This window comes from Perna viridis, chromosome 4 (genome assembly GCF_037379345.1).
Source record: "Perna viridis isolate PV_CMFRI_1.1 ecotype Kerala chromosome 4, ASM3737934v1, whole genome shotgun sequence".
NCBI classification, from domain to species: Eukaryota; Metazoa; Mollusca; class Bivalvia; order Mytilida; family Mytilidae; genus Perna; species Perna viridis.
The window spans coordinates 13,683,863-13,711,617 of record NC_142448.1 but is presented as its reverse complement, the minus strand read 5'-3'; the positions used below and the strand labels follow the sequence as shown (position 1 = coordinate 13,711,617).

The window sequence follows — 27,755 nt, the reverse complement described above, 5'->3', positions numbered from 1 at the left end:
TTAAATCCTTATGTACCTAAAACAATATATGTGAAGTTTCCCTCGAGAGCCTCATTATATTTTATCACACAGACTCAGGGGGACCTCTTGTTTTTCTTGATTCCATTCGGGATCTTTCTGCGTTGATCCATCATACAACGACATTGACCTTCGCATTTCACTGCTCTCAAACACGTAAACAAGGCTAGCAAGGACAGAAAACCACATGCTTATTGGGCTGCATTTTATTGGTTGCAGTGTGTGTTTATACATAAACGGAAACTTTGGAAATACCTCACAGTTTACCAAAGTGAAAGAAGAAGTTGACAGTGTGAAACAGTTCTGGAAAACATTACATTGATGCCAATTCTTGTCATGGTAGGTGTCTTCTGTTCTGAAATGTAAACCAAGATTTTCAGCGAATAAGTTTAGACGAACAAGTTTTTTTTACCAAGCGCTGAGTTCAGATTGTAACTTAAAGTTTTAAAATCTGTTAGTGAATTGTTGTCATTTTTAAAACTTATAAAAACTAGGATACAGTTTTCAAAATTGACTTATCATGCTTCATATATTATTTGTATTGTAACTCTCATCACTGCATGTGATTCATCATTGGCTAAGCCACACAATGGTACAAAAGAAGACAGTTTATTATATAGAGTTGAACAGGAAGTATTTACAGTTTTCTTAATGTCAAAATGCACTCATTTTGATAAAAAGTATCTAAAATCACACAAGGTGCAAGGTGATCTGTTAAAATAGCAGGTGTCTTGTCTAGGACTTTCCTGTACCTGCATAATAAGGGACCTTTAACCAGTTTTCTTCATTTGTTACTGAACATTTACTATTCATTAGTCTGTCATTGTTGTTAAGTGACAATCATATACCCAGTGTTTGGGAAGAAAATTTCGTGAAGGGGCCATTTTCAGGATTTTGGAAAGATATTTTAAATATGAAGGGGCCATTTGTTAACAAACCATATAAATTTCTTTTATGTGAAGGGGCCATTTTCTGTTAGAAGGGGCAAATTGCCCATAGCCCCTTGCCTTCCCAACCCCTGTATACCACGAAGATATTTGAAAGTTTATCTCTTCAGAAGATGAGGGTTTTCTTTACTTTAAATACACAGATAATGTACTTGGTAATTATTTCTGGAACTGGGTTCCTTTTTGTTAACAGTTTACAAATATATATATAAAGAAAAGGGGATAGGGTGAGTATGTCAAAAAGACTACCCCACTGGGATGAAAATTGTCAGCTCAAGGCCACCTATTCGTCTTCAATGAACGAAGAGGAAACAAACTTCAAATTGTATTTATCATTTTTTCTTCAATCTTACAGCAAAATGGTTGGCATTTCAAGGTGATGTGGAGTAAAAGGCAGTTTAGATTGCTAAGAGGAATTCCAAATGATCGCAATTTTAGTCTGTTTAAGTTGATTTTTCATTTGTAAAGAAAATGTCTCTATCATCCTCTGTCAGTAGTGAGGGAGAGATTTTTCTCTTCCCTATCACACAATTTGATGATGACGATGTAAGTGAAAATGGTGACTGTAAAGGACATGAAGCCTCCGATGAACGTGAATCAGAGAGCGAGACTGAAGAAAAACCTAAAGCATTTATGACACTTAGACAAAGACGATTATCAAAAGCTCTCTCTACAGCACCAAGTGTTAGACTCGAAATAAATCACAACATTAAAGCTCAAAGAGCTAAAGTGAACTGGTTAAAAGCTATTCACAGAGCAAGGTCTCAGTATGACAATGATCCCTGGGCAAAGTTTCATATTGATGAAGCAAAGGGTGAAGTGTGTATTAGACATAGATACAATCCACATAGGAAAACATGGAGTAAAGATGAAGTACAAGTTAAAATGGAATCCAAGGTAAATTCACCACATAATACTTAAGATTTAACCTAAAATTATAAACATCTTTGTAGAAAAACTTTCATTTCTAAAAAGATTACCATCCTTTTTTTGTATTTTGATGGATTAGACTATGATGCCTTATCTTGATATCCCATGTTTTCTTTTAAACACTTTTGATGAATCTGAAGCATATCAGTTATAATTGTACTGTGATACTATAGCAATGAAAGTAATTTTTTATGTAGAAAAACACCAAAAAAATGATAATATGCATTGTACTGTCGATGTAAATAAGACTATTAAAATAGTCTGCATGTAAATCCATGTTTGTCACTTAAAGGAGGGGTAAAGTATTTCTGACCACTTCCTTTTTAAGTACTGTACATGTTGATATATCATTAAGTGCATCAAATACTTATACATTGTATCAATGTCAGACATAAATAAACTTAAAGTGAATGAATGGAAACATTTTATGATACAGATTTTTCCTACATTATAATTATGTTGCCCTTACCCTGGACATGTATTGTTTATACTGTTGGTCTGTCCCTCCTTCATATCTATATTATGCATTTAATAGAAATGAAAGTCTCAATGTTATTCAATTCAGTCTGGAAGTATGCACTATGCATGACATTCATAACATATTTTTTTGTGTGTAAATTTGCACAGAGATGAAACTATAAATGAATTTTTAATCTGTTTCTGCTTATATATTTTGTAGCCCTTTACAAGAGGAGCGATGAGACAGTGTTACAGGACGTAAGTACATATGTTATTAAGAAATACATGTATCTTCATTAACTGGAAATTTCAAATACAAATTAGCTTATCTTCATTACTCAAAGATATCTTTAAGCATTCACCAAACTTTATACCCCCTGCTTTTTGGCATCACTGGCATTAAGCTCTACTGCTTACTGTACACATGTGAACATCTGTCCCATAATATTTTGTCACAAAAGTAATAGCAACACTTCATGGGAATGATTTAAAACTTTGTATGCAGCTTAAGTATCAGCTTTGTTGCACTTGAACTTTCTGTGTGCCTTTAAGTTTTGATAGGTAATTTTTGGTTGCTTAAGGTTGACATCCCTTCATGGAATGATGGAAATTTCTCAGTCTTGGGAAAAAACTAAAGCATCATCCTGAGATGTAAGAAACATTTTATGTTTTAGTATTGCATTGGTGTCCTTATTGATTGTATTCAGGTTGTTGGTGTTTGATTAAAGGGATCAAGTTCATGTTACAGAGATTGTCTGTGAACCACATAATTAAACTTCTTTTGTTTCAAAATTAATCAGCTGTTTACCCCTAAGGCTAAGATTGTGGTCTATTTACCTTTTGAACTTACTGTCATGACCTTGATTTATTCTGAAACAGTGTTGATTAGTCAATATGGTGATTTCTTTGCACAGAAGACATCAGCTGATTAAAGAGTATATATTGCTGAATAGTCACTTTTTTGTTATACACCGTCTTATTATTATTTTAAAATCTGCTCTTTTATTTTGTCTGTGTGGACATTTTTTGTGTGTACTAGTCATTATTGATGAATTTTCAGGATTTTTGAAAGATATGTATTGATACATATTTTTAATTATTTGTATCTTTTGCACAAGTGCACTTTGTTGTATGGGCTATGCATGTGAATTCTCTCCCATTAATTCCTTTTGATTTATTTTATTGTCCTACATGTAAGAAAGGAACATTTGAGAAACATCAACAGGTCACTTGTAGGTTAAACCTGTTTACATGACATTTGGCTGACAAATCTTTGAAACAACATGTTGTACTGAATGTTCCAAAGGTAAACAAGTTGTTTTACAATCAGATGTCTTGGTGCTAAGTTAAGGTTGACTGAAATTGGTACTAAATTTGTCCTACAATGAATTTAAATTGTAAACAATGTAATTACTCAAGATAAGATATTTGAGGGTCCTTCAAATTACACAAGATGTATTAGAAACATTGCAGTGTCAGCGTGTGGATGTTTTCCAATTTAAGTGTGTGAATAGAAAATAGTTAACATTAGTACATGTCATTAGAGTACCTTATACATGTATGTATGAATTACAAGTTACAGAAATGTGTACTTTACACTTGGTTATTCTAAATACATCTATATAAGTGTTCTGATCTTCTTACAATACAACTTGAAGTCCTGTTTTCCATGTATAGAAAAAGAAGTGTAATTGCTTGAGTTCTGTCATGATGATATATAATGGAATGTCTGCCCATTTTATGTAGGCAAGTTTGTTTTGATCTACATTTTTCCATAGCTGCTATGAAACTTGGAATTGTCTTTGGTATCATGTTCATGTCTAATATCTATATTAGTAATCATGGCCTTTAAATTACTGGTGCAGGTAAAAATAAGTTTTTTTCTGTAATCAATATAGCAATTGGGAATTAATATGATTGATTTTGTTAGGCAATCTAAGTAATTGTTGATTTAGATTGAAGATCAACTGCCAACTTAATTTGACTTGAAGTGTTCGCTAATACAATCTTATTGTGGCTTGGAATTGATTGGATTTTTGGGTGTATAATGTTCAGTTAAATTTTATTAGGGTAACTCAAGGTTGTTTTTGGTTCCCTAACCTACATGTAGATATGATGCATATTGTATAAGTTCATTATAGAAAAAGATTTTTTTTGGCCATTAAATTAACTAGAACTAGGAATAAGAAAGCAATGTTTACTAAAGTGGTGGGAACCAGATGTTTTGAAGAGGGGGTGTGTGTTCAAGGCAATTATTTGCTCCTTTTAGCCCCAATTTTACATGAAGTTCATAAAATTTTCCAGGAAAAGAGGGGTTCCACCCCCACCCCAGGATCCACCATTATTCCTACACAAATGGGTGAATCATCATGATGTTGTCATCTTATATTGTTCATCACACATGTTTATTCATTTAGATCAATGCCATAAATAAATCACTGCTTTAATTAACCTAAAGAGATGTCATTAGGATATGTGATCTGGTCAGGGTTTTTGATGTATTTTATTGTAAAATACTTATATAATATTTCACAGATTTTGTCTTTACATTTTAATCTTAAAGTAAAGTATTGAGTAGTAGTAGCAAATTGAGGCTCTTTTTCCATGATCAGAGGCTGACAAGACAAATTATGTTGTTTCCAAGTCATTTAATGTTTTAAAGTTGCATGGTCTTATTCATTTAGGAAGTTCTCACAAATATCATAATAAAAAACATTTCTAGCTGACATTCATATAATTTCCATACTTCTTGAAGGACTACCATAATCAAATACTCGATATCCTTTATTTTCTAGTATCTGTAGTGTATTTTATTACTTTACCTCATACAACGAAGTTATATAGGGCATAATATTTTTTTTCTGTCAGTTCAACTACCTGTGAGTCCTTTTTTTGTCGTCACAAACTGCCCTTGATAAGTAGTTGTACACATTACCTGGCAATTTGGATCCCTCATATTTTATAGAAGTAATGTCCCTTTGAACTTAGCTTCCAGTAGTACATGACTGCAGTATCTTGTCATCCCAACTCCTCTCAAACTTCTGCTAAAAAATCAACCAAACTTGGTATGTACCAGGAAATCTTAATCTCTTATATTTTGTGAGAGTTATGTTCCTTTTGAATAAAATTCTTGAAATGCTTTATTTAAATATCTTTTTAAGTTATAGTCAAAGGTGGCTAAATTGCTTACTGTGAAAGTACTTTTATTCATGGACATCAATTTCCGTGGAATGCAGATAAATCGTTAGTTCATGGGTCAGATTTATTTACATTTGTTACTGTATTGGGAGAATTTTTTACTTTTATCCTGTTTTGTAGGTACCAGTTTTAGTTTCTGCTGTTAGTATAAGGCAAATTGAGACTATATAACTCCAAGCTCAGTATGCAAGCAATTTCTTTGATCTTTCATTAAAAAGTATTTCATCATATATGTCCTTACTTTCACTTTGTCCAGTAGGTATTTAAAGGTTCAAATCAATATTATGATAATTCCCTCTTAACCTTGTTTACAGATACAACCTTGTAGACGTGCTGATAAGCAGATTTCCTATTACTTTTGGTAGTACAGCTGTAATGGAGGTCATACGCATCATAAAAAATCTATGATTGTGTTATTGTTTACATCTTCTCAGCTGACAGTTCAAACAGACAGTTATCCAAATATTTGCCATCCATGTACTATAATGTCAGATAAAAAGATTATATTGTACTCATTACTGACTTTGTGGAGTATATACTGTGTACATAAACATGTACACTATAGTACAAACTGGAAGTAATTCAGGTAGATTCACAAAAAACCCCCCCCCCCCCCCAAAAAAAAAAAAAAAAAAAAAGTCCATTATTGATCATTGTCACAGTAATTGCCTGATAATTTCAGATTTTAACAAGAAAGTAACAAGAGGTTCAGACTGAGAAATGTTTTGTTGAGTAAAAATCATAGTTGTGTAGATGAATTAAGTTATCCGACTAGAGAGTTTCAAAATGGTTTCCTTGATCCCCACATAATATGGCATGTTATTCCACCTGGGAGAACTTTTTTGTTGCTCTCTGCTGACATGTTCTGCTAAACAGATATCAAAATATACATGATCCGGCAAATCCATATTAGCATTCACCAGGGTCTTTCTACCTCCCTTTTCAAAATTTACTAGACTCTTACTAGTGATGTGGACAGGTATTAGTTTTCAAGTGTAAGTGAAATTGTTTATGGTAGATATTGGAAAACAAGTAACATTTAAAGATCACATTATGGAATTTCAACCATGTGAAAAAATAACTTTTTCTGACAAAAGTTGACTATGTAATTACAGAACAAATTGCCTTTAAAAATGGTTGCAATTTAGTGCATTTTCAATGATTAAGAGATAATAAGACACCGTAGAATATTACAATGTACACATATATCTAAATATTCTGTACTGGATAACAAATTGGGGTTGATTGATCTTTGACCCCCCATCTTATTATTGAAAAAATAGCAGAAAAATTAACCAATTTTCAGTAAGAAAAGAATGATATTCAAAAACTACATTGATTTATCTTTTGATTGACATATAATGTAGCTGTATACCCTCTAGACCCATTAAAGTTTGAAAAATCCTTAGCTTTCTGCTGCACTATACCAGATATTTTTGTTTTCATTGTGAATTTCCTTTGTATTGCCCTACCAGGCACTAATCCAAAACCTTGACATTTTACATAATGTAATGCATACTGCAGTAAAGTGGAATTAGAAGATGTGTTACTTTTATGGCAGACAAGATACCTTTCTACCTTGATGACGATTCATTTATGTAAATGAGTTCTTTTGAAGTCATCAGTGCAGTAATGAAACATTTTTTAAGCATTTTATATTTCAGTGACTTGTAAATGAGGTTTTGAATATGTTTTGAATTTAGATTTGTATGGTAATACTTTACTGAGATTCTAAATCACTGCTTTGGTTTTCATTGTTTTTTTTTAACACACAAAATAATTTAGGCAAAAAAAAAAATAGTAATAGTCTTGTTTCCTGCTACCAGCAAGAAAAAAAACTGGATAGGTAAGTTAGGAAATTATTTTATTTCAAAACCATTTTTCATTGAATTAATGGGAGAACAATCTAGACTTTGACAATGGTTGAGCAATAATTGCCAATAAATGTTTAGGGTAGATACAACAAATGGGTTGGTAGGGTAGCAGGAAACAAGACATTTTTTTGTTTTGGCCTGAAATACCAATTATGGTCTAATACAGGAAATTTTTATGCCAAAAGCAAACATCCAAGCGTGAAATATGTGTATAATTATAACACATGTTTAAGATGTAGTAATAACCTGAATTTTCATTTAAACCTTGAATGTCCTGTAATGGTATGTTATAAGAAGCTTACTGGCATGCAACTATTGTTTAAAAAATCTGAACTCTTACTGTGCTGTAAAGGTGTATGTTTATACCTACTAGGAAACATGTAATGTTGTATGTTGGTTTTTGATTAAATTCAACAGTTAAAGAGAAAAAAACTATGTAGGAAGCATTGAAATTCATTGAAAAAGTGAGATGACTCTTTATTTTGGTGCAAAATTTGATTGCTTTGTGTGGGAACTTCAGAATTGTTTTCCAAGCCATCCGTTGTCACATTTAAAAATAATTTTTGCTATTTGATGTACATATGATATAAACATTAAATTGGAACAAAAAATTCAGTGGGATAAAATTTACCATGTGCCAACTGCCTGATTTTTACATGGACAGCCTCTTAAAACTGAAATTATCAAAGCTACTATTGTAAAAACATAGGATAACTTTTATTGCATAGAAAAGTGAAGTTTATATCCATTAAGACAAACTTGATTTAAGATGTGACAAGATCTAGGATCTCCTTAATGCTCTATGTTCAATACCTTCGTATATTTTTTATTTTCCACCTTATGCAATTTTCTTGTGTTCATGCTGTGGTATGACATTTCTTTCTCCTTAAGGGTAAGAATACATAAAGTGAAAAAGTTAACAAGTATAATATTGGCAGTGTTGATGGATAATTCCTGTGAGGGGTGCTCAAGTAGAAAATTTGAAGTAAACATGTTGTTTGGGAAAGTTGTTTCAACCAGACATATTGATGTTTACCACGAGACATTTCTTCTGGTACATGTGATGGATTATTCACACTTATGTTTTAGTAACATCTTGCCGATCCATCATGGTGTGTTCTAGTTTAGCATGTTTCACTGATTTTTCAATAAATATTTACCATTTAAGTCACTTTATGAACATTCATCTGTTCACGTGCAAAGGCTTATGAGTCAGTACATCTGTACATTAAGGTTGATATCCAAAATAGGTTTCTGTAGGAGTTGACCTTCATGCAGTATATGTTGGAATTAAGCAATCTATCTTTTATTATGTACATTTGATAGAATATATTGTCAAAAAGGCCCATTTCATTAATTAATATATGAGGTACCAAGGTCAAGTTGAGATGAATGGTATAAATTAATATGGTTATGGTTTTCATTTGCCTTCTGAAAATGTTGGTTTTTGTTTAAAAAATTTAGTTGGTTACTTTGGAAATAATAGTAGATTTTAATGTTATCAATGAGCTATCTATAGTCATTGTTTGCCTTTATTAATATGCTAAAATATGGTTGTCTTTAGCCACAAGTAAGAGTACTATGCTATATAGACATTTTATCACATATGCTGCAGAACCAATGCATCTAAATGTAAACATAAGCATTATACTTACTATAATGGGTTAATGACAAAATAAAGACATTGTGAGTCAGACTGTAACAGGTTGTCCAGTAGTAGAGAAGGTTTACTTTATACCTATAATTAATATGTATTACTCTGATATAAAACTATAGTATTGTTTTGGATGTAAGGATGTAAAGGGGGTACTAATGCTAAACATTTTCTACCAACCTCAATAAGCAATTTTCTCAAATATCAATTAAACTTGGCCTAAGACCTAATGTCCAATAAAACCACAATGTTTAAGTCTATATTAATTACATGTATCATATTATTTTAGAACCACCATACAGCCCTACTGTTATGTGTTTCCTTTGCCTTAACAGAAGATTTACCATCTTTGATTTCTTTCTTGCCTCTATATTATGTTAGTTCTGTTGTACTATAAACTGTGATGGGTTTGTCGCAAATCCACCATTTTATTATGCTTTTATAATTATCCTCTATAATATTCAGGACCTTTATTTTTATATCAGCACATCATTAGCCTATACTGTTTAGAACTCTAGTATCAAGTGCTATCATTTACCAGTCAAAGTTAATACATACTTTAAATTTCAGGAAGAAGCTGTCCAAGTTCTCTTCAGCACATACAAATGACTGGAAACATGCCATGAATTATGTGTCCAAAAGGTACATCGAGGATGTAGATAGGGATGTCTATTTCCAGGATGTTAAGCTACAGATGGATGCCAAAGTCTGGGCTGAAGAGTATAACAGACACAATCCACCAAAAAAGGTTTGTTATACTTAGCTGTTTGTTTTATTTTATACCCTTCCACAGTTGCTTAATAGGGTAAAATACAGGTTAAATTCACTTTTCAGCAAAATCCAATGTGTAGTTTCCGAGTTTTTGAATATTTTGCCATCCCTTTTTTCACCATTAAGTGACAGAGTATCACTTAATGTTCCTTTTATGCCATATTTTTTTATCTCGTGGGTTATTCTAATGTATTCAAGGGTTAATGTCAGTGTTTATGAAGTTCTGAAAAACAGCGCTGGACATTCAGACCAGTACTGTAAAGTGGGATGACATAATTTTACCAAAATTCACCTTCAAAGCAAAAGTTAAAAGTTTTGGAACAATACCAGACTTCTGATTCAACAAGATATATAAAAAAATATTTCCTGTTCAAATGTGATATTGCCAGTTTTGACCATTGAAGCAACTTGCTTAGTGAAGACTAATTTTCCATGACAGGTTATTTCAATAGTATGTTAGTATTAAGTACAAAAGGATTTACAAAATGATTTCCTCAAAAGTAAAATAAAAAGCACCCCTATATAAATATCAGGTATGGTGTGTTTTTGTTACTTTTGTTGTGTATTATTCAGAAGGAAAATTTGTGTTTAGTTGTTAGTGTGAACACTTCTATGTTATTGGCAGTAATAGTTCAATTTCGTTCAAAGGGAAATTAATTGATTGGGTGAAAATAAAACTAATATAACATATTAGATTATTAGATAATAGAACAGGACACTTGCTGCAGGTGTATTCTGCTGCAGTTAAAAATGACATGACTGACACAGTATATTAACCTGTACATTATGATATTAATGTCAACTGTAGAAGATAGAAGAACAAGCTTATCAACATTGTTAAGATTGTAACTCAGTCAGTCAAAGTAATTATCTTGGTGCATGAACACTCATTATAGAATTACATAATGTCTGCCATATCAAAGAGGGATGCTAGGTTCTTAAGTATTCAGTAAACTGTTATGATGAGAGTTACAGATGCCGTTTGCTTTGTTAGCTTCCAGTCAAATTTCAAAAGAAGTCTAACACTAAACTTGCATAGTTATTAGCCCAGAATTTATAAGAAAAAATGTATTTACCCTATACACTGGTAGTTGTCTTTGAAGATAGAAGTCTTATAAACCCTTGTTTCCTGTGAAAAGATTTTTATTTTTGAGTCAGTTGCAATTTATGTTAAAAGCACTTTAACATATTTCTGGACTCTTGAGTAAATTGTCAACAACTGCAGCTAACATTGACATTTATAATTGTGTAGGGCATCCCTTAAAGAGTTACAAGCTTAAAATGTGTCAATTCTTGAATAAGTTAGGCTATCAATAGGGGTCATCATTCAGGATATAAAGTACAGGGAATTATGATCTTTTATGAACAATATAGTATATGTTTTATTGTACTTCAGGTTGACATGATCCAAATGTACATCCTAGAGTTCAAAGATAGAAAAGGTTCACCTCTGTATCATCTGGAACATTACATTGAGGGGAACTATGTCAAGTATAACTCTAATTCTGGATTTGTTGAGGACTCCCTTAGGTACACTCCTCAGGTAAAATATAAGTATAAAAGCTCTTTTTATCACATCTGTGTTAAAAAAGATTGGTTCACTGCTGAAGCAGATCCTATGTGACAGTAGGCTGGAAAATAATCACACCTAGTGCAAATCAGTTGGATCTTTATTTGTAACTATTCATTGATTTATATAGATAGAAGCGTAAGTGTTGCTGTCCTGCATGTAAATATTATCTTCCTTATTCAGACATATGTTATAGGGTTTTTAAAGCATTTTATATTCTGCATTAGCATAACATTGATTTTTTTCTCTCTGTAGATGGTTTATCAATAATTCAGAAGTAATGTCAATGTCAATAGCAACACACTGAACAATGCTTAAGTGAAGAAGACATTGCCAGATGATGAATTTGTGACAAAAAGCAACATTTGTTCATGAATATTTGTAATGTTTCTCCATGTTTGTCTTAGAAACCCTTTTATGTTGTATGTTTCAGGCTTTGAGCCACTTCACATTTGAAAGGTCTGGTCATCAGCTGATAGTTGTTGACATCCAAGGTGTTGGTGACCTATATACTGACCCCCAAATACACACCATTGAGGGAACAGAATATGGAGATGGCAACTTGGGAGCTAAGGGCATGGCACTGTTTTTCCATTCCCATGTGTGTAATGATATCTGTCATAGTTTAGATTTAACTGAATTTGACTTGTCTCCTGTTGAGTTGAAAGTTCATCAAAACTTTCTAAGAAATCAGGTAAAGATTTTATGAATTAATGGTAGAGAAATGATGATACAAATGTTATGCCCATTTGATATAAGATAAACTGATTTTCAGAATGATATTTTAAATAGCAAGTTTAAGCATTAGGCCTACAAAGTTCTGATATAAAGAATACTGTGCTATTTGTTTCCCATGTAGAAGAGTGCTTTGTGGTTTGAGATTCTATTACCAAGAGGGTTATTGCTCTTCATATTCCAGTTTAATTAAAATATTAAAATTGATGTATGTGAAACTTGCAAAGTTTATGATAAGTAAATAAACAGTCAGTTCATTGTATTATATTTAGGTACTTGATACAGAGGTTTAAAACATTTTATAGTCCAAATAAAATTTGTCTTTTTTTTGCTTTAATACTGTCTGCACATCACATGTTGTTAGTAGACTTTTTGAACATATAACACTTAATACTACAATTTTGAAATAAATGTTATTGAATATCATTGAAAACTTCATGTGCCATTTTGAACAAATATTTTTTTCTTAATCCTATTAAAAAATGTGAGATAACCCATTTATTTTTTTTTACAATTTGAGGTGAATAGGATTATTTCTTCTGAATAAGAAAGTGGTATATTAGATTAACGGGTGGCTGTTTATAGTTATATGGATTTTTTTTTATTTTGTTTATATAATATTTGAGCATTTTTTTATGCTGAACTCTATGGGGGGTAATTTACAAGTTAAAGAGATTTTTAGTAGACTTACGTCTGATGTGAAACACCTGTTATTAGTGGGTCAGCAAAACCAAGTATTCAGTTTTCAAATTAAAAGTTGATTATTAAAAGCAAAGTAATTCAAATGAGATAAACAAATTATTGAAATCATGAAATCACACAATCATTAAATACTTTTAATACTGTCAAACTTTGGTAAGTTGAAGTCAAAGGACTTGGCAAAAATGTTTGAGTTATATGTGGTTTGGGTCATCCGAGGTCGAGTATAATCTGCAAATATATTGGTCAGTGATTGTTTAATGACTTACACGTTTTATTGCTTGTACATACATCATGTAAATATGTCACTTTATCAGGGTACTTTGTGGTGCCTTCTTCACTGTTTCGGAAGATAATTTTTAAGTCTTGTGTATTAAATATATAAAAAATTCTGAACAACATTGAATGTTTTAGGGGAAATTCTTATTTCATTTATTTTTTCTACATCGAAAATGTCATTTCCACATAATGGGTTGCTTTAAATAACTCAATGTTGGGAGTTCTGTCAAACCATGTGCACTACATTACAACAATTAAATATCAGATTTACTATTGAAACGAACGTAGTCGTAAAAAATACATCAGTTATTATCTTCTGTTTTGAGTGTAATTAAATGATCAAATGTCATTCCAAAATTCACCACCATTTTTTATCATTATCAAGATATCCGATAAAATTGATAATTTTAATTCCTAAGTTTAACTATTCAAATTCCTTTCTATTTACGACATAAGATTTTTTTTATATACACAAATCAGGCCTTAAAGTTATCAATGAGTAACTACATAAGCCATGCTAAATGTGGAAAAAACACATTGTTTGTAATAAAGCAATCAGTTTTCCTACTAATTAGTTCACTTCAGGACATCTGAGTTAATTAACCTCTAAGACCTATCAAGGTGACTGATTGATAACCTCAAGTTATCCGAGATTACGATTCATCGGAGGTAAAATTGTAATGGAGTAAGGGACTTTTAGCCGGGACTTTCATGAACGTTTGAGTTTTCTGAGATTTTGACTTTTCCAAGTTCAACACATCAAGGTTTGACTGTAGTGGTGTGCAGACTGTTAAACTGCTGCTCTCAATGTGGCTGTAGGTGGTAACTACATTGTTTACAAAACTTAAAGGCTTGACATATGCTATGCTATGCTAAGCTAGATAGGTTACTGATATTAATAAGTTAATTATTGTATTTAAGTTTATATTTATATGGTGACAGTGATAAGTTTTTTTTTTTTAGAATATTTGCAAGTTGAAGTATATAGTCATTGTATTTTTGTGTAATTAAATGTGTACAATGTACACATAGCTATTTTGAACTTCACTCAAAAGTTTTATCTTATTTCTTGTAGTCTTCATTTAAATAATATAAACTTCAAAATTACATTTGTATGTGTTACTCTACTTTACAGAGGAAATCCTTCATGATGACAAGAGTCAGAGGTACAGAGGAACATTGTACGTCCTTGTCAAGGTCACCTGGTGACATGAGTGTTGACATCACAGAGTTCCTTCGACAGAGGTCATCATCATCACACATCAGTGATTCTGCCATTGATAGTCCTAGTCCAGGATATGATGATGATCCTATGTCTATCGACAGTCCCGTCAACCCTACCCCAAATGTCAGATTCAGATGTATGAGTGACACAGATAGCCAGTCATCCATGACAGCTGATGTAAGTTCATATAAATGTTAAAAATACTGTTGTATCTTTAACTGTAGTATAGAAATGTCTCAAAAAACTCAAACCAACTTCTATATCAAATTAATAATTCAATTTAAATAAACATTAGGATTTCTTTCAGTGCATTTATTCTGCGCATGGAGAAAAATAAGGTGTTAGAGAGAAATAAAAGAGTAAAAAATAATGCATAAAAATTAGCCAAAGTATATAAGTGTTCAGCTTTCTTCATTAAAAGGTTTTCTTAAAGGGGTGCATCTTTCGTCCAAAACTTTAACATTATTTATTAAGTATAGCAATGAATTTTGTCTGCATTATTTCTTGTGCTGAATAAATAATTTGTTTGTTTAATGTATGCAAAAAATTAAGGTGAACATTTTATTGCAAGTTTAATTTATAAATTATTTGAAAAATTATGTTTCAAAAATGAAAAAAAAAAGAATAAACTGTAAAAGATAATGAAAATTGTATGGATGCAACCTTTTCCTTTCTTAACCTTGTCTTCAATCTCTTTGTTTTGACTTAAAGGTCATAAAAAATATATACTTGGGTTTTACCAATATATATCTGGATGTTTTAAAGGAGAACTCAGTCAGTAAGACACCGGATTTAAAACAAAGAAAGGTAATGGGTAAAATTTCACTACTAAATCACTGTATTTTCCTGGACTTGTACTCTAACTACTCTTTATGTACAGCTGTTTAGAAGAGTTTTGCAAGATACAGTGATTTTAAAGGAGTTATTCCTAGAAGATAACTTTTATTCTAAAAGAAGTTAACAAAATTTTAGTTTTCGACCTTAGTTGTGTGTAAACAAAAATTCTTATATCGCTACTTTTTCTGTTCGCTCAGATTGTTTATATATTATTTAATTTCTGCTTGACAGAGTGAACTAATTTCTCCAAAATATCACTGCTTGCTTGCATTCCTCTTAGAATCATAATCATTCATTTTGTATATATTTAAATTACTGTATAATGGTAACGGTAAGGATTTTTAAAAAAATAGAGAAAATGTAAAATAGGGTTTATGTTCATTTATTTAGTTCAATAGTTCTTTGTCACCTTGGTTACCAGTAACAAAACGTATCTTTTGTTATTGTCTAGTTGATATTAAAGTGATTTTGTTGTTTTCACTCTGGAAAGTTCCTGTCCAGCCTGACTATATTTCACTGTGCACAGTATAATATACCTAACACACATTTAGCAACAGTGATCAATAATTTTCATGAAAATTACATCAATTTCAGATATGGATCTTAGAGTTTCTTATTAGTAGGCAACACATTCGTTTTTGTTCAGATTCATTCAGTTATTAATATTCTTACCATAATAGCAATATCGATGATGGAAATAGATTATATAAATGAACTCACTCCAAAAAGCTGTGCAGTCAATAGATCAATATTTTTTTAATTTTAACCATTGTGCATTGAATATAAAGCATTGAAATTTACTCAGTATTCTGATAATCAATGTGATCATAAAGATATGTGTATAGTAGGATGGAAGCTATTGCTTGGAACTTGAGTTTTACACGTTTTTAATTCAGTTGTATTGGGTTAGGATCCCAATGGAATAGTTTATGATATGTATTTTATTGGTTCAAGGTGCAAATTGAAGATAAATTACATATGAAATTTTTCATCTAAAAATGATTTAAATTTTCCAAAATTATGGGGTTATGATGAAACTTGAAAGAAAGTGAAAATATAAGAGAACAGTGAAACTATACAAGTTATTTATGTTTTAAGTTGGTTTCCAATGAACTTCTCATCCCCTGCCAGGTATGTCCAACTACCCTTGTTCTTTTCTCCATTGAATGCATTTGATTGTGTATTTATGAGAATACTAAACTTGTGTTGTCCTTAGGTTTACTCTAAACACAATTCAAACATTAACAGGATGATTTATTGTGGTGTTTATTTCATGTTTTTTAAATTAACAGTTTTATTAATGATATATTGCATTTATTTTATATTTTACTTGTCACAGTCATATTGTACATTAATTTCCATTGCTAGATAGATGTTTTTGGTGGTATTTTTTCATGTATGTAAAGAACATAATAAAGATATTAACAGTTATGAATCAGTATGGTTAATAGTATGGGTGAAGTCACAACACCATTAATACCCAAGCACAATGGATAACCTGTACATTACAAAAAATAGAAAAAATGCAATAAAGCAATATATATTAAGTGATTTCATGTATCTTCACCTTTTGTATGGATATGTTATTCAAGAGTGTAGTTTTCTTTCTACTTGTAGTAGATTTTCTCAATTTTGTCTTATTTATAAATATCTTATCATCATAATAGAGATATATTTGGATTTTATAAAGACATTAGAACCTTAGTTGTATTTTTTTGTATGAATTAAGTAGTTATTCCAGATATCTTAGAATCATAAGATGAAATATTATCTAGTCATTTTTTCTCTCATTAGCTGAGTTTACAGCCAGCCGCTTGTTAAAATTTTAATTTGCATTTATTTTGGTTTTTAAATGTAATGAAAAATCCTTTCACATGAAGTCAAATGTCAGTTTCCTTGGTATAAAGGTTATAGCTATGTTTTCATGATCATCTCTATATTCATGGCTTTCAATCGTGCCAGGAATATCCATCCATGAATCTACGATTTGGTGAAGTAGTGGCAGAGCCAGAATTTTAGGTTAGGGGCATCCAAAAAATATTTCATGACAGAATTATCAATGAGGATCACTAAGTGATCCGAATTTGCTAGGGGGTTTGGGGCATGCCCCACCCCCCCCCAAAAAAAATTCGGAATATTAAAACTCAAATCCTGTATTCTGATTGATATCTTGAACAATTTTTCAATAATTTTTAAAAATTGCAGTTTTCTAAGGCCCCCCTCCCTGGATCCGCCACTATAAAGTAGGATGCAAAAAAAATGTAGCTGGCTGAAAAGGCTGTAGACCACTACTAGATATTTGGTTTAAAGAAAAATACTTAGGGTCTCTATTAAGTTGTACCACACCATACCATATAAGTCTTGATTTTTTTGGTTTCAAGACAAAAACCTGAGTAAGTGTATGGATCTGTATGAAGTCATACCAGTAGGTTCATTACCTCAGATAAAAGGATGGGACTTATATTAGGGGTTATGGCTCTTACCCAGAATTAGGGATCAGAATGGGGGCAAAGCAAGTTTTAAGGAAGTTTGTTTGTATAAAGATTTTAAGTCCTAAGTTATTGTACTTTGATCTTGATTATCAGCCCTCAGTTCAAATTAGTCCACATTTAGTTCCAAAGAGTCCATCATTAACCATTGTTTGAAATCAAGCTTAAATTTAGCATAATCAAACCCTGATTTTAGATAAACTGTTCAAAATGGTCCAGTAGGTTCTAAATTGTACTTATTTCAAGAAAAAAAATAATTATTTGGGTTCTTTGAAGTGCTGAATGTTTCTTTGTATTTTGAATTTGGATATTTGGCCATAGAAGGTAAATATGCAATTTTAGTTTTTTGTGATGTTTTTAGACCAATTCCATTCTTTTTCAAAATCCTTTTTGCTGTATTGAACATTAGATTGATTACTATTCAAAGTCAGCTGGAATGTTGTGTCAATTGTTTAAGGTTCAAGCTCTGATTGTCATATCAAGCTGTACCCTGTGGACTTTTTTATTCATTGTAATTTCAAATTGCATTTGTTTCTGTTCTTTTTGAGTTAATGAATGATAAAAACTATTGGGAAAATCAGTCATGCTTGTAAGATAACTTGTAAAAATTGTAATTTGATTGTGACAAATGATGTTGCTGTAATATAAATGGAAAAAAAACAATATTATGCTTGTTTTAATTAAAATAAAATACTTGTATGCTCTTGTCATACATCAAGAATTTTGTACTTACTATAACTTACTATGTACATGACCTATTCTGATATAATCAGTCTTCATTTGGGACTTCAGGTTTCCTTGTAGGTCCTCTTCAAGAAATGGAGTCGGTTTGTTCAGCATGTTTGTTATTATTCATTACATTATTACTAATGAATCCATGTTATCATCATGCAGAAAGTCTCTTATTTTATCAGTTACACAGGGTTAAAAACTGACAATGAGTTATGAAAACATTTGTGTTATTTCCTAATTTTTAGTCAACTTCTGCCTGATATTTAAATGGAGAGTTATTTCAGTCAAATGTGACCACTTTTGAACATCCTTTTATTAGAATAATTTAGCATTATTTTCTCGTTGATTTACTATTAAAGTAACAAGCATGCTGAAGTTTCAAGGTGACCTTGCTAGTATTGTCTGTGTTATGGATTACCCCTTTTGGCTTGGTTTTGTTGCATATTATTATATGTTACAGGAGTTGCAAACATTGAATCATTTTAAAATTTAATACTTGCTCCATATTTCTTAACATTACTAATTTGCTTCACTTTACTTCATAGTCTCTCATTTTCAAATTCTTAAAAAGCCTTGGTAATCAGATATTAGCTTTCTTACAGAAGACTTATATGCTGCTTAATTATTTTATTGCAAAATACCACTGTATATTAAGTACATTATTGGGATCTTATTATTTATTACTTCATGGTTATTGAGGTAATTTCTGTCATTTATAGACGTAAATGTTTCTTGGACTTGGGTTATATTCTTGACTGACTTGTATGTCTTCTACTCCAGGAAGAAAGACAGATGTTCGAGAGAATGAAAGCTCAAAGGGCCAGACCATCTTGTGTAGCTTTGGAAAAGGACCTCAGAAAACTGAACAACCTAAAAATTGGAGATTCTGTCTTAGGAAAGGTATGACTGTTCTTCATGAGATATGACATAGATATTTCATTTACTAGACTTCAAAAGGTATTTCCTAGACTGCTTACAATTAGGCTTTGGTTCCTACAAGATAGAAGCCATCACTACGGATGTTTTATAGTCGTCGTCATAACCTCGTGGTTTGTTATGTTGTAGCCATCTGCAACATGAGAACCAATTTGTTCAATGTGTCAAAGTTTTCTTTTTCTCTTTTGTCTATCCTGAACTTAACTTTTTATGAGCAACTCGGGTCTACCTGGTCCATGCTTCCAATTTTTGGTGGAGTCAGAGTTGCTCATTTACTTTTGTTTCCTTGTATGTATTATTTTGGTTATTTTATGTTCTTTGTTGTGTGTGTGTATCTATTAATAAACATCTTGTTATCCAAAAGTTAGGTACTTATTATTGAAGAATTATTTTTTGAGATACTGGTATCGCTTGTTTAGTGGAGATGGATCTTTTGAACATTTGTACTTATAATATTAATTCAGTTCCCGGTACCTGTACTTGCTTTACAGAAGTCATTGTAGAAGATGTACAAATAATAAAACAATGTAATATTTTTTTACCCTGCCACACAAAATTGCAAGGAATAATGTGATTCCCTCTGTAAAGTTGTATGTCCATCCGTATGGTTGCCCTGACGGTTTCCAGATGATATCTTGAAAATGGATAAATAAATTTTTTTAACTTTGCATAGTTGTTAAGTACTAAAAATATAGGTTCAGTTTAATTGTCAGCAAAATCCAAAAATGTAATTTTTGAGTTAGGTCATTTTGAAAATTTTGCCATCCCCTATTTTGACCACTACATAATAGTCCATTAATGCTTTATGTATTATTATACCCCCTGCAAACAAAGTTTGGGGGTATGTAGGTTTTACCCTGTATGTGTGCTGTCTGTCTGTCTGATTTATTTCCTATTGCAGAATTGTAATGAAACTTTGTATGATGTAATATAAAAGCATGGAAATGTGCATATTGTCAGGAATTTATGTTTGGACAAAAATTGTAGAAATGAAGGCTGTTGGAACTTAGGCATTTTTCAGCAAAACTTGGTCTGATGCATTGTCCACAACTCCACCTTCACAACTTGCAGGATTGTAATGAAACGTGGTGTTAGATTATCATATGGAGAATTGCATATTGTCAGGATTTTGTCATATACTGTTATTATGTTGTCAACAAAAGATGAGTACTGAGTGCTGTTTGGAATTAGGTGTTTTAGAAATGGCAGCAAATTGTGTAGTTTATCCACATAAAAAATGTGTCCAATATGAATTATGTCCACATTAGTCCCCTAATGTACAGGGTTCAACAGGCTGCAGGAGGTATTAGACCTTTTAGGGGCAATTTCTACTTCATGTAGTCATTATGTGGAACAATTGAATTACAGGTACATCATGAAATGGCAAAATATCATGAAATAGGTAGATTTATTATTGGTGATGATAAAAATGAAGATCTGATAGATTGGGAATCTGCCATATTCCATGAGGAACATGCCGCAGAGTTGGGTGAACTAGAGGCTATTGTCACCATGGCAAAATTATACCTTAACCAGGAGAGGGATGTTCTAGTCAACTGTACTGTTGAGGTAGTAATATTATTGTTATTAGGACTTTAGACTAATTTGAAAACTTTTAAATATTGAATTATTTAAGAAGGGAATGTAATTTTTACACTTCTTTCTGCTTTCATTTGTAAAATTGTTGTACATGTATATTGTTATTGTGTGGAAAGAAACATTTAAGTTTTTTTTTAATTTGAACGATTTTCGAACAGCTATTTAAAAAGAAATAAGTGAACAAAGAATGTGCTAATGTTAAGTAGACCATGTTTACTAAAACTTGAGAGATGGTCTCTAGATTTAATAAATACAACTCACTAAGGCCATTCAAAGTTTGATAAGGATGTATTGAATATGAAAGCTAGTGCATGCTTTGGTAATTAACAACTAGGAGATAACTTTACCAGTAAATTAAGTACCATGCTTGTGGTAGTTTTAATAGTACTGTAACTTGATCATACATGAATTACAGCAAAGTGATGAGAATACAGAACAAGGTCTTCAGTACATGATACAAGCAGCTGATGCTGGAGATAGAGGCTCTATGTTGTTCATGGCTAAAGCCTTTGAAACTGGAATAGGACTGAGTAGTAATAGGTATGAGAACTATGACCACAATGCCAATAATTTTAAACAAGGCTAAACATTAGAACATTTAAAATCAGTATCAGATAAAAATGTTGCTTGTGTTAATCACATTATAGAAGTACAAGTATTGGGATATAGGATGAATTCCAAAATGTAAGCTTATACTTATATGAGAAAGGCACCACTTTAAATGCCAGCTAAGGATTAATTTACTTAATGCCATTGCTGAGATTGCAGTGTGTAGAATTGTTCTGTTTTAGTTATGTGTCCAACAAGAAAATCTTAGTATTTTCATTCTTAAATCCTTAAAACCCTGAGCATCAGGTATACCAAATTGGATATCTCTCCCATATTGGCTAGTTTTGCTAATTAATATAATTAAACTATAAAAAATATCAAATTTACACACCAAGTTTTCATCTTTTAAGATATATATGATATCAAATGGTTTTCAGTATTTTGTGGTAATCTTAAGATTGGTTGTTTTCAGGAGGTTCTAAATATGTTATAAATCAAACTAATATATACTTCAAAACAAGTTTTATAAATGTGTTGTTTCATTACAATAGGAGCATCTCCTGGGAGGATTCTGTTCACTATTACAACTCAGCAGCTACAATGGATAACCAAGATGAAGGAGGGGAGTTCGATAGCACAATTAATGATCCCTTGTATCAGATCCTAGGGAAACAGGCTGAACTATACAGACAGGGAGGACATGGATTAGAGAAGGATCCCAGCAAAGCAGGTCAGTCAACTGTGCTATTTTGTTTTAACAAAAAAAAATTACCAAAGTTTTTAGATAAAGGAATGAATTTGAAATTGTGAGAATCAATTTAAAACTCAGTTTAGATTTATCTCTTAGAATGACAAATAATGGAACAGAACAGCAATAATTTGAAGCTGAACAGGATGTGCTCGCTAGATTACTCTAAATATTTAAAATATTAAAAAATATTTGCAGTTCGATGCTTCTTAAAAATATTCATTGAATGTATGTAGTAGAAAAATGACTACATTGAACTGAAGTGTTTACCAGTTGTCTGTTTAAGAGAAAAAGGTTTATTTTAAATCTTTGAGTACTTCACACTTAAATTAAATTTTGTCTCCTTATTTACCAAATAATTTTTTCCCTCTCCATATCAAATGTTATCTTCAAAGAATTCCAATTACCAAATAAAAACTCTGTAACTGAGACCATGATGTACACTCTGCACTAATGCTTGTATTTGAATGGATTATTCAACTTGTTTTCCTTAAAAAAATTATATAAAATGTTAGTGAAGTATGTAACTAATATTTTCTTTTCATGATAATTATTTAATGGCATATGAAAATCACTTATACATTGAGTATATTATACATTTTATTTGGTCTTATTTGGTTCTTGTGCCTGACGTAAAGAGCCATTGATATGCTTATAATAACTTGTTTGTTACTTATTAAGGCTTTTTACTGTAAATTGAGGCCAAGTGAGGGTTTGTTACTGTCAGTATACATATTTGTCTTATTGATGTTTTAGGTGATCTTTACAATGAAGCAGCTGAGAATGCTATGGCATCTATGAAAGGACGACTTGCCAATAAATATTTTGCGTTAGCTGAGGAATGTTATGGTGAAGTTGAAGAAGAGGAGGAGGAATAAATAGTAAAATCACTCCTTCTTTTCTAAATGGACTGAACTAAAGCTTTGATGACAAGCTACTCTATTCCTTTAAAGAGGAATGGATAGTGATTCTGGCTACAGACTTGAGATTATGTGCAATGGCTCAGATTACAATTATACACGTTATCTTTGCGATGTGTAGTGACCTGAAGCTTTGCCTTTTTTAAGCTTTTGAAATGTCTAATTGCTTTTAGATATTGGATATTGGTGTGATTTTGGCATAGTGTGATCTTGATATGTTATAATAGGCAGTTTTAATTGTTTTAACATATTAAACCACTCTTAGTGTTTTATGCAATATTTACTTGGATTTACTTTAATTAGTCATTTTTCACTTACTTTGGAAAATGATAAAATACCTAATAAAACCATCTCAGCTTTTATTCATGAAATATGCATTTTTGAAATTTTATACCTGATTAATTCTTTTCGTTTGTCTGCTGTCAAACATAATTATGCAATTATGCATCAGTCATTACCTTCTTTATAGTTGCACAGGAAATATTGCAATATATATTTTCATATGTTTTAAAATATGTGAGGACTGGTGTGGAAATAAATGTTTTGTGCCTTTAAATCCATATGGATACAAATGGTTTTCAAAATTGTATGAAAATAATACTTTTTTCATACATAAGCTCTATGGACAGCATATAATTACCATGATTTAATTTACATGTGCTTGTTTTTCAGGAATTCATTGGTTTGTCCTAAACATTTTTTCGTGGCAATTGTAAACATGAAAAACACATGAAAAAATATGTTTCAATTTTTTCTGTGTAACCCATTCTGTAAAAGCTAGATTTGTGTTGTTATTTTGTTACTCGATTTTGTTTTAGTTATAGTTAATATTTTTGCTCAATTATTATTTATAAACATGATCTCAAAATCCATCACTCTCTGCATACCTCTGATTTAATGTTATTCATTTTTTAAATATGGTGTCAGGATTTCATAGAGCAATATTCCACTGCATTACTGTCTTAAATAACAATATTAATCAAAGTAAGAACAGGAAGTCAGGATCAGTAAATAAGTATATAAAGCATAGGTCTTGAATAAAATGGGTAAGGGTAAAAAAAAATTGCTGAACTGATAATCTCTTGGTCATATCCAAATTGAATAGTCTAAAAGAACAGTCCACAATGGTCCAGACTTGACATTTCTGATGGGATCAGTTTCTGGCACTACACCATAAATCAGTAAAATGTTTACTGTTGCTTTAGCTGGTTTTACTTGCATAAAAAAATAACAATTACACTTCGTTGCATATTTTATCTTTTCTTACATTCCTTTTTTCATTTTCAATTATAACTTGGTGATATTTTATAACTGTTATTGTCACCCTGCTTTACATCAATACTCATCTTTCATATGGTGCCGATTTTAAATTTATGTACTGGGTTTTAAGTGTGGTATCAGAAATTTGTTATTTGTCATTTTTAGATCATTCTCTACACTTATTACATGCATATATGTATTACTTTTAGCAATTAAAATTTGTACTTGGTTGAGTTATCAATCTATTTAAAATTATACTTAACAATTGTTCGGTTAGTCACTGCATGTAGGATCTAACAACACTCCATTAAACTTTCTGTTCAGATGACCTTTTCAGAATCCTCAGGTTTTTCCTTCAGATAATTTTTTCAAATCATGAAAGATTAAATCTGATTGGCTGATCATCAGGACAAAAAGTAGAATGGTGTTTTGTTAGATTTGACATGCAGTGACTGAATGGAACAACTGATACATTTAATTTTAATTAGATTGACGAGTTATTGACTTCATTTTATTGATTTTTTATGAGGCCTATGAATTTTTCACCTAGAATATTAAGATCATAACATGGCATTACATTATATTAGTTTGTTGATCGTCTGTGATTTATAGAAAAATAAAAATGTATCTTTTACCTTCTCTGTTTGTGGTTTATTGTATTCAACTACTGATTTATTTGTTTCAAGTTTTGATATGCAGTATAACAACCTTGAACTATCTATGCTTTGTGCCATTGTTTTCACTGTGCCATTATTAAGTGTCTAAGACTTTTCTTTTGCATCTAGTGACTTGATGGAAATATTAAGTATTACAAGAAGGGTAAATACATGTAGAACATTGGTTGATAGCCTTCAGATTAGCCTGTTGGCCCCAATAAAATGCTACTTTTTTTCCTGTCATGAGACCCTGAATTCAATTATAAAATTAACTAAGGTTCAAATTCAATTTCATGTACTGTTTCTTATTGTTTAATATTAAATGTAAATAATGTACATTAACAAATGTTTTATTTTTTTCTCTATAAACTGTACAAAACACTTCACAGTTTTAAAAGTTGATATTTTTTAATGTTGTTTGTTGTAGTTGTATAATCATAGGTCATTGCCCATATAATGCACTGGTGGAGGGGGGTGTGGTAATAGAGTAGATAGTAGAGTAGTCATGGTGAAGGTTTTCATTCACTTTTTACACACAGTTTGGTTTAGTCTTTTTATATTCAATAGTGCACTAGTGATACTTGTGTTAGATTTGAACTGTGAATTGTTTTGTACCTGGTTGATGTATCTAATGGCCACCCTTACATACATATATAGTGACTTTCAGGCATCATTTTGTAGGACTATATAACTATTCTCAGGTGTACGTAACTGATAATTTATGTCCCATTATGTGGCTGTTAGTTAATTGTCATAATACATGTATTATTGTTTTTACATGTAATCTGTGAAAGCTAAATGAACTCGCTTATTATTTTTACATAATTGTTTTGTGGATTTCATTGTAAAATGGAAGCCATCTTCATTAGCTGTGGATGAAGGTAATTTTTTTCTTTATCCACAAGCTCATAGAGATGGTTCATTCCGTGTTAATGTACGTTTTTATAGACTAAAAGTGCTATACTGTGTCAAGTTATGTCAGTGCATTTTGTACTATGGCCATTTTTTCTTGTGAATTTCCTTTTTTTACTGAACTTTTCTTAATGTTAATGCATATCATAAAATAAGATGCTTTTAGAATAGTAATTAATTATGATGCACTAAGTGTAATTGGTGTGTTATTACTTTTAAAAACTGCTTTCCCTTTATATCTTTTCTGCAATATATCCTCATAATATATCAGTGCTTTTGACGTGCTTCCCATTCAAATTAGTCTTACCCAAGTGGCCATTTCATTACATGTTTTGTGTTGCTTTGTTGAGGGTAGTATTTTAAAGGTTAATGACTGAGCTTGGTGTCAGAATGTCTCTTTTATTTCAAGTCGCACTTTATTTGGAGGAGCCAAATTTTGATATTATACAAAGAAAGTCGACTCTTTTTGTTGATTTGCAAAATTCATGTAAATACCAGTCCTTATTTGACAAAGACATATATATATATATATTTTTTTTTTAAACAGCATATTGACAACAAAACAGCAGTATTTTAATTTAGTTTATTACACACAAATGAAAAAAAAACATAGTCATATGTATGTATTTAGGAAGGTTTTTGCAGTCCCACCCTTGAAAGGTCAAAACACCTATTTGATATTATACATGCTGAATATCTTATTACTGTATAGTGAGAAAAAAATACTTCAATAAGCAACAAATAAAACTGGCATTGTGGAATTTTAAAATTACTGATTTATCTCAAAATTAATGGTAAAACTGCTTTTTTTTGGGAAAATAATTAAATTACAATAATTTCTGAATTAGAAGTATATTGTGTTAACTAAAGGCTGTAAATAATATTGTGGAGTGGTACTTATTAGCAGCTTAATAATTCTCCCATATCTAATTTATTACGAAATATTTGTGTTCAATAAATAAAAAAAAACAATCATATTGTTACCTTTGAAGAACTTTTTTTTTCAAATATAATGTCAGATTTTATCATAATCTGAATGAAGTGAGACATGGAGTAAAGATGTATGCATTGTATAGTGTCATCAGTTGATCATGTTGGTAGGATTACTCAGAATGACAAATATTTTGGGGGAGTTAATATGTTTGTGAGAATTGTCTTCAAAATGAAATATAATGATCAATCTAATTAAAATTAGACCTATTAGTGGCTTGTAGGATGAAACAACACTCCATTCTACTTTCTGTTCAGATTACCTGTTTGGAATCCTCTAGTTTATCCCTTTGAATGATCCTTTCAGAATCACAAAAGAATTATTCTGATTGGCTGATTAGAAAGCTCATCAGAACAGAAAGTAGATTGGAGTGTTGTTAGATCCTACATGCTGTGAAAGAATGGATCAATTGATATGCCTAATTTTAATTAGTTTGTATATTGATATTCCAATACAAACTAAGTGCATTTGCAATTTTCACCCTTTTCTTGGTTTGGAAATGAGATGCATATTGTTAGTGAATTACCCAATAATCTCAAAATTAAAATTAACTTTAAAAAATAATGGTACTGAATCAATGCAGAACTTTATTTTAAATCTTTGCTTATATAAAAAGTTTGTCTAATTGACCCCAATAGTGAATTATGTTACTGCTGTCATTTTGTAATTTTTTTTTTTACATTTTCTTAACAATATATGTGTGTTGTTTGATATTTTGTTAATGACACACATGTGTTCTATTCCAAATAAAGTTAAACCAACACCTA

The 27,755-nt window shown here is 31.1% G+C and overlaps 1 protein-coding gene across 4 annotated transcripts; it reads left to right on the top strand.

The window, feature by feature from the left end:
• Positions 1-189: 189 nt before the first annotated feature.
• LOC148618946 (eukaryotic elongation factor 2 kinase-like) lies at positions 190-27,755 on the top strand. 4 transcript variants are annotated; one of them, XM_088578349.1, is made up of 13 exons: positions 208-357; positions 1,321-1,862; positions 2,575-2,612; positions 9,651-9,828; positions 11,248-11,394; positions 11,855-12,115; positions 14,270-14,536; positions 16,295-16,327; positions 19,198-19,317; positions 20,722-20,922; positions 21,368-21,492; positions 22,053-22,231; positions 23,006-25,068. In XM_088578349.1, the coding sequence occupies exons 2-13, from the start codon at positions 1,437-1,439 to the stop codon at positions 23,125-23,127; spliced, it is 2,097 nt and encodes a 698-aa protein (XP_088434475.1). In that variant the 5' UTR covers positions 208-357; positions 1,321-1,436; the 3' UTR covers positions 23,128-25,068. The 4 variants fall into 4 exon arrangements, with proteins under 4 accessions (XP_088434477.1, XP_088434475.1, XP_088434474.1 ...); XM_088578348.1 differs by lacking the exon at positions 16,295-16,327 and adding an exon at positions 15,125-15,166 and having other exon boundaries at positions 220-357; XM_088578347.1 differs by lacking the exon at positions 16,295-16,327 and adding an exon at positions 15,071-15,166 and having other exon boundaries at positions 220-357.

Coding starts and splice junctions, on each gene's coding strand:
- LOC148618946 (XM_088578347.1), top strand. CDS start 1,437: ATGTCTCTATCATCCTCTGTCAGTAGTGAGGGAGAGATTTTTCTCTTC. Junction 12,116..14,269: donor AAAACTTTCTAAGAAATCAG/GTAAAGATTTTA, acceptor TCTACTTTACAG/AGGAAATCCTTCATGATGAC. Junction 19,318..20,721: donor GAGATTCTGTCTTAGGAAAG/GTATGACTGTTC, acceptor ATTGAATTACAG/GTACATCATGAAATGGCAAA.